The sequence below is a fragment of the Herpailurus yagouaroundi genome, unplaced genomic scaffold, assembly GCF_014898765.1.
Source record: "Herpailurus yagouaroundi ecotype Mexico unplaced genomic scaffold, PumYag 100, whole genome shotgun sequence".
NCBI classification, from domain to species: Eukaryota; Metazoa; Chordata; class Mammalia; order Carnivora; family Felidae; genus Herpailurus; species Herpailurus yagouaroundi.
Genome location: NW_024412391.1, coordinates 32,700,851 through 32,716,715, shown reverse-complemented (window position 1 = coordinate 32,716,715; position 15,865 = coordinate 32,700,851). Strand labels below are relative to the sequence as shown.

Here is a 15,865-nt window from a genome sequence, read left to right as displayed (position 1 = left end):
AAGTCCCCTTCTCACATTTTAGCACTATGAAGGCAATTCTCTACATAATATTCTCTGACCATTCACCACCACCACCGATGTCTTCATTGCCTCCCAGACTTGATCCTAGCAGGGATACCTACTTCGTTGCCATTCTCTGTGTATCCTCTTAGAACTGATCAAGGAGACAATCTTCTGTGTCTGGTGTAACTAAGTCAGAACTATTTGAAAGCTACTACCTATCTAAAGGTCCTGTATTCTTTAGTTTAAGTTTACTAAATGTCTTGGAGATACAAAATAAATAGAACTCAAGAAGCTTGAAGTGTAGGAAATAAGACATATACATTCAAGGACAATTAGTACATGGGGTGTAAATGCTCTAGCAGAGGCAGGCGCTGGTTGCTATGGGAGAAGAACACTTAATCCAAACAAAAGGGAATAAGGTAAAACATTACAAGAAAGAGCTTTAGGCTAAATCATTAAGGAGCTAGTGAGTCAGATGACTCAAATAGATCATTCCAGGCACAAAAATTCAGGAACAAAATAAAAGGAAAAGGCACATAAGTATGAGTGAGAGACAGAAACTCCAAAGAGGTTGGAGAGGTAAAGAGGGCCTTGAGTGTCATGCTAAGAAATATGGAGTTTACCCTGAAGGCTATGGGAGCCACTGAAGAATTTTAAGCAGGAGAGAGATATGACCACAAAGCAGATTTGAGTTTAAGAGACATCATCGTGGAAATAATTTACCAGGAGGAAAGGAGTATGGGGGCAGAAAAAGGAGGTCACAGCTACCTAAACGCCTATCACCTGGACTTGTGGATAATTAAACTAATGGTTTTTACCCAGGGGAAAGAAACAATCTCTGAAATGCCTGTAGCAAGATGTCTCTATATTAAGGATTACCTAAATAAGTAGAGCCTAACATTTATGATGTATGTCTCCCTATATGGTATTAGATGTGCATCATATCTCTATCATACACAAGTATAACACTCTAGAGTACAAAATGGAGATGTTTCATAATTTAAATATTCCTTCTGTCTGAGGTAATCTCATGAATCTCATTCAGATAGCTCATCTGTTCTAAGCCAGATAATCGTATCCAACATAGGAAGGACCTTGGGAGGTCCAATGATATCATGGACCACTCTCTACTTTGTATAATCTTTTGGACTGCCTGTATCCTTGACATCATTTAATAGAGTAACACAGGTTAAAAGTGCTGAGTCATGCTGGTCTCATTTGACAGTCTGGTCCCATATGTTTGCTCAGGGAGGGAAAACAAGGAGGCTAGTGAGGCTGCCACACTGTGACTGAAAGGAGAGTCACAGAAAGAGGAGTTCAGAGTGGTAAATAAAGGACTGGATATTATAGTGCTTTATTAGAGATTGTAATGCCTTTGACTCTTACCCTGAGAGAGATAGGAAACCACTGAAGGGTTTGGAGTAGAAAACTGACATGGTAATTGTGACTCGTGTTTTAAGAAAAGGCTATAGGGTGCCATGAACAGAAAAAGGGAGGCCACTTAGGAGGTCCTTACACGGGGTGCCTGGGTGGCTCAGTTGGTTAAGCGTCTGACTTCAGCTCAGGTCATGATCTCACAGTTTGTGGATTCAAGCCCCATGTTGGGCTCTGTGCTGATACCTCAGAGCCTGGAGCCTGCTTTGGATTCTGTGTCTCCCCTCTCTCTGCGCCTCCCCAGCTCAATCACTCTCTCTCTCAGAAATAAATATTAAAAAAAAAAAAAAAAAAAAAAAAGGAGGTCCTTACAAAAAATAGGTAAAAGATGATGGTGGCTTGGAGAGGTAGAGGTAATGAGAAGTAACCTATATTCTGCATATATTTTGAAGATAGAGCCAACAACATTTACTGACAGATTAAATGTGAAATATGAGAAAAGGGAGGAGTCAAGCATAACCCCAAGTTGTTTTGGCCTGAGAATCTGGAAGGATGAAACAGCCAATTACTGAGATGAGGAGGACTATGAGAGGAGCAGGTTTCATAGGAATGACCAGGATTTCAGCTTCATATATTAGACTCCAAAGCTAATTAGACATATAAATAGAAATGAGAAGGGGACCACTGCCTAAATGAGTCTGCAGTTCAGGAGAGAAATCTGGGCTAAACAGACAAATTTGGGAAATATCTTCATATGGATGATGTTTAAAACAACGAGCCTGGACGAAATCATCAAGAGATGATTTGTATTGTCAAAGAAAAGGCCCAAGGAATGAGCGCTGAGGGATTCCAGTTAGTAGAGATTAGAAAGAGGAAGAACAAACAAAGAAAACCAACCAAGTGAAGAAACTTATTCAAGATAAAGGGAATGACCATCTATGTCATCTTAATGATAGGCACGAAAAATGAGGGTTAAGACTTTTTCACTGAATTTAGCAAAAGGGAGGCCTCAGATAACCTTAATAAGAACAGAAATTTAAAAGGTAGAACACATGGGTTTTAGATATTTTAAGATGATTTCTACTGTTCTGGCTAGGGTGACTGAGTGATAGTATATTCACAGACAGATATAGGGAGTACAGTCCTAATTTTCCATGCTTAGCTTCAGAGTGTAAGAAAAATCCCCAAATCCTTTTCTAACTAATAAAGTATTAACACCTAAAATGAAATACCAAGATATTAATACTTAAAAAAAGTCTCAAAGCATAACCAACAATTGCATAACAAAGCATCACTAACTATTTTTACCTGTTTCTTCTTTTTTTTAATTTTTAAGTGTTTTTATTTTGTTTTTGAGACAGAGAGAGACAGAGCATGAGCAGGGGAGGGAGGGGCAGAGAGAGAGGGAGACACAGAATCTGAAGCAGGCTCCAGGCTCTGAGCTGTCAGCACAGAGCCCGACGTGAGGCTCGAACTCACAGACTGTGAGATCATGACCTGAGCTGAAGTCTAACGCTTAACCGCCTGAGCCACCCAGGCGCCCCTTTACCTGTTTCTTCTTAAAGTGAGATCATGGCTATTACCTGAATAACAGTACTGAGCCCATCTATCATCAGAATTATGTAGGATTAAAAGACTTCACCCCTCTAAGAGAAGAGATCCAGATTTGAGTCTAGGAGCTTGCCCAACAGAGTCTAATCCTTTGGGTAGGAAAGATGCCTCCAAATCATTTCTGCTAGAAACAGCAGATGGAGATTTTGTTTATTTTGCTTTGTTTTATATGTACCCTCTTGGCAAATTCACTTCTAGAAAGCTTATCCAGAAGAAACTAATCCTCTGAGCAGGAATTTTTTTAGGTTGTTGCCCAAAAGGAGTCCAACCTATGAATGGGAAAACTTACGGCCGAATCCCAGCACTAGTCACAAATTGATTATAAGCCAGAAACTGAAAGAGACAAGAGGTTGACTGAGTAGTTAAGACAGTAAAGATTAGATGGTAAGGTCAGCACCCAGGGAAAATTCATGTGGCCTACTGAAATGGTGCCCCTCCACCCCAATGCCAGGGACACTGCTTATAGAAGCAGCTGTCCATTCCCACACTGTCCACTACTTTAAAAGTAGCTTCTCCATCTTGGTCAGTGTGGTCTTGGGTGGAGAAAAAGCTATATCTTCCAGAGGCAAGTCTTTGGTAACATAACTATGCAGCATGGTACTCGGGGAAGGAACTAATGGGCAAAGACATTGCTATCCTGAACTGACCCTATCAACTTCTAATTCTTTGTTACTGGAGTCTTTTATGCTAATAAGCAAATGGGTTAATTGCTTAAAGTAAGCTTGTTTACAGATCACTGGAAACAATTATTAATTTGATGAGCTTCAGAAAGCTGGGGGATAATTCAGTACTAACCTAAAGAGATAGACAACATTTCTAAATGTTGCTTATTTTAGCAGAAAACAGTTTAAGGCAGATTCATTTGCACACAGCTCAACTGACAGCCAGCTTCCCACGTAAATTCACGTGAGTACATTCTCTTTCCAACTGTCCCTGAGCATAGAATACACTATATTACTGAAAGCCTCTTCCTGTTTGAAATATACACTATTAAATACTTTTTCTCCTATGCCTTGGCTACATTTTCATGAGCAATATACGGAACCCACATTGAAATCTCAACTTTCTGTTGAGATACCTGATTGTCAGTGGAATCTGACAAGTATCATTCATTTTGACTCAACAAACCCTTATGGCGCAGTGACAGTGTGCCAGGAACCATGCTATTGAAAGATGAGTAGAAGATCAATTTTATCCTCAAATTGCTAACTGGATTTTCTCATGGTGTTTGGGGCGTGGGGGGTGGTGGAACAGGAAAGGGTCAGAAAAAAACTTTGTGGAAAGGGAAATAATTTGAGATCAACTGTGAAGATAGCCAGAGCTTCAACTGGTAAAAGGGCATTCCTAAAAAAGGAAAGAGTGAGACAAGATGGAGAGGGGGACCAGCGGCCTGCCTACCTAAGCAGGAGGGGATGCAGGATGGACAGAGGAAATGTGGCCACATGGAAAGATTTGAATGTCCTGGTCAAGAGGCTGTGTGGAATGAGGAGTCACTGAAGCTATCAGAGGTGGGAAGCGATAGGATTCAGGTCTGATTTCTTGAAAACTAGGTTGGAGGAAGGATAATGGATGCCTCACAATAAGACAGAGAGAACAGAGAGAGAAAAAGAGACAACCTGTGGTCAGGAAGAGACACAGTGGCAGGTTTCTATTTCAATTTCCATTTCAAGGAAGTGGAAAAAGAAATATAGATATTGTAGACACTGTAAGAGTAGAACCTACATGACCGGGAAAATGAGTGATTACTCACTGAGGTCTCTTTCCTGACCACTCTATTGAAAATCACCACAGCCTACTCACATACACAACCCCATGTCACTTTTCCACTTCACCTTTTCTCATAGTACTTACCCCCATCAGATATACATTAAACATATTTAGACATACTTTAAACCACATCTTACTTACCTATTTTGTCTGTCTTCCTTGACTATAATGTAAGCGTCATCAGGGCAGGAACTTGGATCCGTTTTGTTCACTGTTGTACTTCTACCAATGCAAGAACTCAGTAAATATTTGCTAAATGAATGAAGGCAAAAATGACTGAAATATGATGGTGTCATTAATAGAAACCACAGGGTCAAGGTTCTCTTTTCTGAGTCCTGAGGCTACAGATAATCATACAAGAGCATAATAACAAATTAGGCTGTGTTAAAATCATGGCTTTGAATATATCTCAATGATTTTCTGTTTCCAAAAGACTTTAAGTTATATTTATAACCCATTCAAACTCGGGGTGAGGAGACCTCAGTTCTGTCTGCAGTTCTAATACAAAAGATGCCAGTTTAGAAAAGTCATTTTTCTTCCATAAACTGTATTTCCCTCATCTGTAAAATTAGGGATTAAGTGAACTTACATACACCCACTGCAGGATTAGACAAATCCCAATTTAATTAGCCAAGGATGTAGAATCTTCCAGCCAGATCTGTGAAATGACCAAATGCTTGCCACACCACTGGCCTTTTTTATACATGTGGTTAAAATCACTTACCCAGAAAGAACTTATGCTGCCACAGGCATGCTTCCACTTAAAGGAATGTTTATAAACAGCAGATCTTCTAGTTGTTAAATCAAACTCAGCATGAGCAAGGTCACAGACCCCATCCATATGGAGAAAGCAGAGTCAGGGCCTGGGTGTCCTTGGTCAATTTCTCTCCCCTAGCTTTCCAGTGTTCCAGAAAGCTTGTTTCTCCAGAGGCTATAATTAACTGATTTAAAACCTGTTATCTGTGCAGTTTTGATAATGAGTTTGGTCTGAAGATCTCAGTTACAAATTCATTTCCTCCCAACTTCCAAGATTCCTTTAGTGCTAATATGCTATATTTCTATAAACTTTCATAGGACCTCACCCAGTTGTAAGGCTGATAACCTTTCTTCCTTCTAAATACAAATTCACCATCAGAGTATATATGGTCCTACCAGATAGCTATTTCTTTAAGCACTAAAAAGAAGCATAGTGATTTTGAATTACGGGAATTTTAAGTAGTTTGAATGGGTTATAAATATAACTCAAAGTCCTTTGGAAACAGAAAGTTATTGAGATATATTCAAAGCCATGATTTCAACACAGACTAATTTGTTATTATTTAACATTCACATCCCACTTGGGTAGCATTATGGCTCATGAACTGTAGGGTGATGGAGGAAGCATGCCATCTGCTTCATTGCTAGGAGCTGTGGTCTCCTGAGGTCACTAACGGTGATTATTAACATAGCCTCAAAGGAAACAGTGACTCTGTGCCCAAGGAGGCCAGAAGCTCAAATGTTCTCACTCCAATTCTCTTACTGATTAACTAGGCAACTTCTTAGCAGGAGACCCTTAACCTTGAGCTATCTCTTTAACCCAATCTTTAACAGATTTGATAAGAGCAGTATTTTGCCCCCTTTCATGCTTTTAGATTAGATTACTTTTTTTTCTATATATTGTACTCCAGGGATAATATCACTTATCACACACAAAGGTGTTGGCTGGGTTAATTAAAATATGATTCCAAGATAGACCACAAATTGAAATGCTAAACAATGATTGTTCCCTCATGTCTGTGAGTTCATGAGCCATTGTATAAAAATAGTCTCAGTTCATTCTTTATATCATTACAGAGTGTCTTCTTCACAGAAGAGTAAGGAAAAGTTGGCCCATTCATGCCAGCATATTATCATATTTCAGTATGATAATTCAAGGGATTTTTAATTGGCACTCATTATTAATAATAACCCCGATTTTTCAAATAGAGCAGAGGAAGCAGTCATTTACACATTTGTTTTAGAATTAGAAGGTTTTTGCCCCCTATTTTCTCAATTACCATTACCCCCAACCCTAAAACTTCAAATTCTGCTGTTAGAGATGTTACTCCCCCCCAACTCCCCTCCCCCCAAAACAGTTGCTCCAAATGTTTATATCCCTGGAAGATGTAGGATATTAAGATGCAATCAATCACTAACACTGTGTGAAGCCCCACCAGCAGAAGGAACTCAGGAGTATTAGGTGTTTGGGGTGGTGGGGGGGGGGGAGAAGCAGGGCTAGAAAAAGAAGTAGCGGGGGCGCCTGGGTGGCTCAGTCGGTTAAGCGTCCGACTTCGGCTCAGGCTCAGGTCATGACCTCACGGTCTGTGAGTTCGAGCCCCGCGTCGGGCTCTGTGCTGACAGCTCAGAGCCTGGAGCCTGCTTCAGATTCTGTGTCTCCCTCTCTCTCTGACCCTCCCCTGTTCATGCTCTGTCTCTCTGTCTCAAAAATAAATAAACATTAAAAAATTAAAAAAAAAAAAAAAGAAAAAGAAAAAGAAGTAGCGGATGTCTAAGACAAACTTTACCTATTTCACGGTTTTGCCCAAGGCAGCCTTCCAGTAATAGGCTTTAGCTCTGTGGTGGTAGCAATGGGAAAACACAATGGCAAAAAGGTAAACTTGTTGGTTTCAAAAATTCACCTCGACAAAAAAAATAGAAGATGAAAAGCGTACCCCTAGGGTAGAGATATGAATAAAACCTCACAATTCTATTCAAACTACTATCTTTGCTGGTCCTTGGTAACTTGGAGGCATCTGCAAATCTTGCCCATTCTTCGCTGCTTCTAAATTAAGCAGAGCCAAGCCCAGTGACCACATAGGAAACAAAAGCCAAGCCCACCCAGGGAGAGAGGACCCCAGGCTCAGAACACTGGCATCAGGACCGCACTAGGCCTGTCAGCAAAGCTGGCAGCATCTGAGATTGCATCCCCAGGCATGACTGATCAGGCAGAGCAGTGTTTGGGGAGATGAGAGATGCTTCCATGAAAATTTGTGTCAAAAGCAGCATCTTCCCATTTAACAAACACCTTTATTTAACTCATTTCCTTTGCAGCAAATACCATTTTTTTCATTTTTGTAATACTACATTGTCTCATCATGCTCAAAAAACATGTAAGTAAGCATTAAGAACTGCAATATGTATAAGTAAAAAATCATTCATGGGGAAGAATAAACAAATGACAAGATTTTTAAGCCAAATCAGAACCATATTATCTTAAAAAACATATTAAGTGTGCAAATAATTGTATAAGTAAGTAGCAAACACAAAAACTATGTGTTTGCTATATACTATGGCCTATCTCTTCAGAGACAGTGTCATTTATTTCATTTAATACTTTAAGAATAAAAAGACAGACTTATAATCATTGTAAGTATTTTAAGTATTACACAATGAATAAAGTATTTTCTTCTCTGTGTATATGATGTTAATACAAATTCTAATTGCTGGTAGTAGTGTATTACAGTTTAAAACAATAATCAGTGTTCACATTATGCAAGAAAAGGGACCAAATTGTAGAATTATGAAAATATGGAATCATGTGTTTAGGTCCAACTATGCCCCACTAAGTCATATGAAAGAAAACTGAGAACATACAAAGACACCACATGGAAATGCTTTCCTAAGCATTTCCAAGCATTTCCTAATCAAAGTCCTCTTAGAAACTTACTTAGAGCTACACCATTCTTGGCCACTTGCACCTTCTCTCAGAGGAAACACATCCATCTTTTCTATCACCAAACCACCACCTTGGTGCTGGATTCCATTCATTCTTCTTCCCTCAGGGACTGCCATCCATCAGTGTTGCCTTCCCTCTTCTGCATCTTTAATCAATCTCTCTCTCTCTCTCTCTCTCTCTCTCTCTCTCTCTCTCTCCTGCAATTTTACCTAAGCAAACAAATAAGCTCAAGCCTCCTGCAATTTAAAACCACTCCTCTCACACATCACCAAGTCCTACCACCCTATGTGCCTTTTCCCTTTCTCACTCAACACACTGAAGAAACAACTATATATCCCAACTCTAATTCTACAGTGTATAATTAGTCTTCAACTTTCAACAATCTCACATCTGCCTACCCTCAATAACTGTCAAAACCGCTCTATTCACAGTGACCAGGGATACTCCCTTTAGTGAAACCCAATAGAGAATTTGTAGTCCTTATTCAGTTTGTCTCTAACATGCTACACTGTTGGCCGTTAGTTCCTATTTGAAACCCATCCCTTCACTACTGAGGCATTGCACATATCTAGAAACCAGGTTCTTTTTACCCTTCTGTCTGTCTATCAATGCTTCTCTGTCACTTTTCCTGGGTCTTTTTTTCCCCAATTATAGAACATTTATAAGCATCAAACTATGTTTATCAAGCACATTTTGATGCTTATAAATGTTGTAGCAACGACGAAAAGATAGTCAGACTTCTCATTTGAAGGCAAAACCTGGGAGCCATCCATGCTTGTCCCTTCTGATATACTAACAAAATACTGGGCAGTGATCTTTCTAAAATGAAAATCTGAGTACATGACTTCTCTATTTAAAATCCTTTTATATAGCAACCCAAAGTCTTCAAGATAAAGGTCAGCCTTGTTAGCTTTGCACAGGAAGGTGTTTGCAATCAGGTATCTACCTATTTCTCCAGCATCACCGCTGCGTCTCCTTCTTAAGGACCCAATGTTCTGGCCATACTATCTTGGACGACCTATACTTCATACAATGTGCCATGGTCTTTAACATCTCTGTCCATCTGCCATTTCCACATATTGTGTTGTGATTCTAGAATACTTCTCTCCATTCTGACTAACTATTCTTTGTAGTTCAAGATTCAATTTAGGCATCACCCATTGGTATCTGCACGCTATTCACCTTTGCAATTCCTACCCATTACACCATCAGGTATGCATGCATGTGTTTGTGTGTGTATCTTCCCCACTGATCTGAAAACCCTCAATTTGCTTTTTCTAGTGCCTACCATGTAGCTGCCCATTAAATGGAGCAAGAGGAAGCTCTACCTTAACTTAAAAAAAAAAAAAAAAAACACTACTATATTCAGAGAAAATGTGTCAAGTGAATATACTATAGCATAGATTCTATTACCTGAAAGTTATCATTACCTGCCTCTCATTATGATAAATAAACTTCAGTGTTACCTTAAAGAAACCTCTTCTATGGTCTGTTTTTCATTTTTTCAAAATGTTCAGTATTATTCTTGAGCACAGTGACAGAATGCAATCTCCAGACTGAAAGTCTAAATGCATTCCATTTATCATGAGTATTGTATTTAGCAACTGGAATTCTTTTTATGCAGATATAATCCATCAATTATCTCATATTTATCAGAGTTCATTATAAAGGATTTTTTTTCTCTTTTAAAAAATATGAAGCACAAGAGAAGAAACCTTATGCTATTATGTGAGCAAATTAGCTGTCAAAAGCAACTTTTAAAAGGCTTACCAAATAGCATCCTACCCTTTAGAAAGGAGCTTCCAAGGTAAAGAGTTTAATCAAAGTAACTTTACATGATACCTATGTTTCAATAATTTACAGACTGCAACTATGACCTGAAAAGACCCCATCTAATGAAAATGCAAGTATTTATCTGCTTATTTTCTTACTCATGGCATTTTTTGTTCAGTCCTCTGGAAAGAAACAATTGGATTTTGTTGATGTTATGCATACAAAAGAGGCATCTCTAAAAGGAGCACTTATCCCTCTTGAAAATGCCCTACCCAAATTTTCTGTGCAAAACCTACCTCCAAAAAAAAAAAAAAAAAAATGGACCTACCGTATAGCAAGTTGCTCAAAGTTTACAAATCACCCTTAACCTCTCTCTCTCTCTCTCTCTCTCTCTCTCTCTCTCTGGCCACATCTAATCAATTGGCCAAAACTGTGTATTCTATTCCTGTATATCTTTCCCATCTATCCACTGACTTATTCCCCACTTTTACCCTGGTGTAGCCAGTATCATCTCATGCTTGGATCACAACAATAGCCTCTCAACCAGATACTCCTTTTCTACTTTTGCCCCTGCTTCTGTCTATTTTCCACAGGGCAGACAGAGCAATCATTCTAAAACAAACATGAGGTTAAAACTCTCCAATTACTTCTACATTGTTTAGAACAAAATCTAAAAGCCTTAATGCAGTTTCCAAAAACCTCCAAAACAAAAAACAAAAAACAAAAAAAAAACCCCCAAAAACAGCCTCTACTCTCTCTCTCTTCAGGCTCATGTAGTGTAAACTCTTCCTCCAACCATGCTGGCCTTCTGCCACACTTCTCTATCCTACCTTAGGATTTCTGTTTATGCTGATGACCCTATACAATCCCCACTTTACTTTTTCTAGCAAAGTTCTCATTCTTTGGATCTCAGCTTAAATGTCATGTCTACCATAAACTTTCCCTGACTCCCCAGAATAAATTAAATTGAAACTCTACTCTCCCAAGTCACTGCACACTGCCCCTTTAGTGTGGTTAATCACATTTGAAATTATTCGTTCATTGTACATCTACCTCACTAGTTAAGAACCATAAGGAACCATTGCTTCTTGTTCACCACTATAATCTTGAAGCCTCGTACAGTGCTTAACATATAGTAAGAGTCCCAAAGAAACCACTGCCTGGCTGATACATATGCAATTGCAAAAATGTTGATATGTTAATAGAAATGGGAAGTGAACAAAAGTAGAAAGGGGCCAGCCGAGCTCACTGTAATGTTGGGCTTGGGCTTGAACCCATTGAGGAGCTCTGAGCTTCTCGACAGTGCTCACTTAGCCCTCCTCTTTGTGCCCACATACCCCAGAATCCAGAACCAATCCTGGCCACTGGCAGAAAAAAAGATAAAGATCTGCTACTCAGTTTCCGATTTGCTCGGCAATCCTTTTGCACATTCTAAATAATCTAGCCCAGCTTTGCAGTAGTCAAGCTTCCATACAGTTATCCCGTAACCATTTCTCTTCCTCTCCAGCTATCTGCCAAGATTTCAGCCTGTGTTTCAGCCCAATTCCCCAGTAAGTGCTTTTCTGCCTCAAAATCCAGGATAACTCGGAATCCCAACTAAATAAAGATGAAATCCAGGCTAGCCCTTTAAGACTGTTCCCAACTACAGCCACCAACCTGAATCTTGAAAGGTAGCCTTCTCTCCACAAAAGCATCTACCTGCCCCAAAGGGACATTTTGCAGAATCCATGCAGGCTTTCCACAAGAGTTACACTGCTAGCCCTTATCCCCACAGACTCATCTCTTAAATTCAAAGTTACCAAAGGAATATTTGTTATAAAACTCTTATCTTGATTTTTCTCCAAGATTTGTATTCCTGGCTTTTCTTCTTATGGCCTTGGGATATTCTTAATCTCTGCTATTCCATCCATTCATTCAGACACTTATGGGGAATCTATTGGGTGCCAAATACAATGCTAGACCTTAAGGAAACAATCATAAATAATAAATAACTTTTCCTGGTGAACAGATCACTAAGATTACAGTACATCTAAGAATATAATACATCATAATACACTAAGAATATAATACAAGTATGTATTTAGATACTCTGAGGGTGTAGAGAGCAGCTAACTGATCTACAGGTCTTCCCAGAGGAGGTGATAATGGAACCTTGATGGATGATCAGAAATTATGTTTTGAATAAAAACATTACAAACAGAAGAAACACCTTGAGCAAAGTCCAGAATCATAACATATCAGAAAACTCATAGTGAAATAAAATTAGCTCAGCACTACTGGCATATAAGCTATGAAGCCCCAAGTTAGTGGGAATGTGGGCTACAAGGAAAAAAAAAAAAACAGGAGTAAGATCACAGATAGCCTTTTTTAATTTGTCACACTAAGGAGAGTGCACTTTGTTCTCATGGCAAATGACACCTATGAAGAAGACTAGTCTAGTCAGATATAAACTTTAATAGATACTTCTAGAGGATAGTGTGGAGAAGAGATTCAAGGGCACAAGACTGGGGACAGGCACAGAGGGGGTCACAGTAGTCATCTAAGAGATAACAAGGCTTCCACCAGCACAAAGACAGTAGGAATGGAGGAGAAGAAATGCATGTGAGAAATTGGAACTCACAGCCTAACAAGGAAGATCTGGAAAACTAAATGTAATAAAAAGTGATATACTCTAAGTTAAAGGAAATGCTAGGAGACCAGAGAACAATTATTTTATCATGGGAAGTGGGATCATGATGAACCGGGAAAATAAGCTTCTGTTTTGAGGTTACATAGAGTTCACGTACACTTTTGCAGGACGTCAGAGGTTCGGGGCATTTATTCCACCCAATTAGGGAGAACTTCCTGAGGAAGCTGGATCTGAAGGGCTCTTAAGCTCTGGATGTACCTCCAAGACTGGGGGAGTATCATGCCCCAAACTTCGAAAGTGGATGGAACATTCTGAGAACTAATAATTATGCCTGGATGGAGCACAGGAGGCATAATGGGACAGAGTGAAAAGGGACCAAAAGTAGGTGTGATCTAACGCTAGAAGGGTGAGTATACCTGAGTCATCAGTTTGACGTGCAACAGGCTCTGCTTGGCTTTGAGGAGCACATATATATTGTTTCTTGACATTTTTGAAAAATAATAACCTAACACTTCCTCAGCCAACACATAATTTTGAATGTCTTTCCATGGGAGTAAAATGTGCTTGTCTAACTTTTCTTTTATTTAGTCTGGCAATACCACCCCAAATCATTACTTGCACCTGACTTTTTTTTTTTTTAACGTTTATTCATTTTTGAGACAGAGAGAGAGACAGAGCCTGAATGGGGGAAGGTCAGAGAGAGAGAGGAAGACACAGAATCTGAAACAGGCTCCAGGCTCTGAGCTGTCAGCACAGAGCCCGACGCGGGGCTCAAACTCACGGACCGCGAGATAATGACCTGAGCCGAAGTCAGACGCCCAACCGACTGAGCCACCCAGATGCCCCTGCACCTGACTTTTAACTACACCTGTTTTTTTCCTCAGAAAACAAAACAAAAAAAAATTAGCCAAAGTCAAAAACACAATATAGCAGGGAGCTCTAAGCAGTCAAGTTAGTGAGAACAGCTCAGCAATTCCTACAAGAAAAATTTACAAATCTCTGCTCTGGTATGGTAGCCTTTTAAAAAGCAAAAAGTCATCATTATATAATATAAAACATTAAAAATTCCATTAAAAGGAAGGTGAAAATGAGTCTAAGTAAGATGCACTCATACAAAGAATTTTTAACAGTAACTGAAGAGAACCTTAATTATTTTACTTACTTTACTTGAACCTCTCTAAAAACTTTATTGCCAGTAATTTGGGCTGATGAATGTAGTCAATAAAGAAGAGCCTTGATTTTAACACTCCTCCCTCAAAGCTTGTCCCTCTTGTGGTTTTCCAATGGGCTATTGTTAGATTCATTTACAGTAAAATAATTACCAGCTCCCTAAGCAAGACACATAGCAGGTTATCTATTGTCCCTTAGAGGACTGTTGGACTATTCTTAACAAGCATTCTAAATTACAATAGCAGCTTTATTGCAATTAACAAACAGACGCGAATCACCAATCCAGTTATATCTCAAAAGAGAGAAGGGTTTTCTGAAGTAGACTGCTGTGGTTGTTTTCTGAACAACTGTTTTGCAACCTTAAATTCAAAAACCAGTCTTGAAGCAAATAGGCACATGTCCCAGGAGCACGGAATACAGAGAGAAAAGCTTTTCTTGCCATTCCCAACAGAAAGAGTAACAGTTTAGTGGTTTAAACTGTTTGAGAGAAATTGAGAGAATGCTGACATGAAAAGACACCTGCATTCCCCATCGGTACTTACAACACTCACACACTAGCATTGACAGCCCTGTCTGCGGGACATCCCGCAGTCCTGGGTCCCAAAGCAGTAGCCACAAAGCATGACTCTGACCTTCCATTTACACGGACATTCTAATGTTGAGATGTGTCAAAAATTAAACTTGGCAAGTTTCCAGCTTATTTGAATTTCTTCATGTTTTTGAAAAATGCAATTGCACTCTGCATATTCACTGGAATCCCAGAGAACATGTGTTCACAGGGACTCGGGCTTCAGGTTGTGGCCTGTAAGTCAATAAGCTCTAAGTGCCCACTAACATGGGGGGAGACCTCGAATCAGATATGGATGTGGCCCAAATGACACTTTCTATGCAAATAACACTCATATAAACAGTAACACTAACAGTAAAACACTCTTACATAAATATAGTTGGAAAGACAAACTCAAGTATTTCTGAAGGAAACCAGTTTGTTACAAAGGTAGTTTATGATCTAGATTGAATTCCTAACGGCTTTGGACCAAGATTATCATTCCCCACTAGGATAGCTCCACTTCAGCTATATCCTGTAACTGCCCCTCACTCCAGAAACAGTTATGGGAGAGTTGGCAGGAAAAGCAAGTAATTGTATTAAAGTTTTAATAATAAAAATTCCACACTTTTAACACATCAGATAGAGCTTACTTGGACGTGTGTGTGTGTGTGTGTGTGTGTGTGTGTGTATTGTGCCCATGAGTTACTTACAACGCACACTAAGGTTTAGCATATGTATGTATTTTGCAATTCTTCCCAAGCTTTTCTTCCCTAGGGCATATAGACTAAATTGTGGCCTTTGAACATGAGTAAATATGCAAACAGGAGTAAATATGAAACAGGAGTAGATATGGAAACCTGCTTGTGCAGCTGGAAGTAACTGACCTGAAGGTCCAACCCCTCTTTAAGCCTTCATTTCTCCCACCACAACCACTGTCTTTATAAAATGACACTTTTATATTGTTAAAATTCCATCAGAACTGATGATTTTAAAAATCAAATTAACACCTGAAATCCCACAGCTCAAAGATAACCATGGTGAATGCTTCAGTAAACATTATTCCATTTATGTCTTTAGACACAGACATAGACATATGAGTTACACACATCAAGCATGAAACTCTGTAATAATGTATAATTTATACATATTTGTATGAAATTGCCAACTGAATACTTTTTAATTTTTAAGCTAGGAATTTGAAGATGAGGAAGGAAAACCTAATGAAGCATAGTCATTTATTTATAACATATTTTATGATTTTCTAGTTCATATTCATTGTACTATTCTGCCTTTC

General features: G+C 39.1%; 1 protein-coding gene across 1 annotated transcript in view; it reads right to left on the bottom strand.

Moving 5' to 3' along the window:
• Nucleotides 1–15,865, bottom strand: part of IMMP2L (inner mitochondrial membrane peptidase subunit 2) — a 702,214-nt gene that overhangs the window by 402,981 nt on the left and 283,368 nt on the right. The window contains exon 5 of the mRNA XM_040471579.1: nucleotides 4,897–4,977. Coding sequence (XP_040327513.1) covers nucleotides 4,897–4,977 — 81 coding nt within the window. The remainder of the gene's footprint in view (nucleotides 1–4,896; nucleotides 4,978–15,865) is intronic.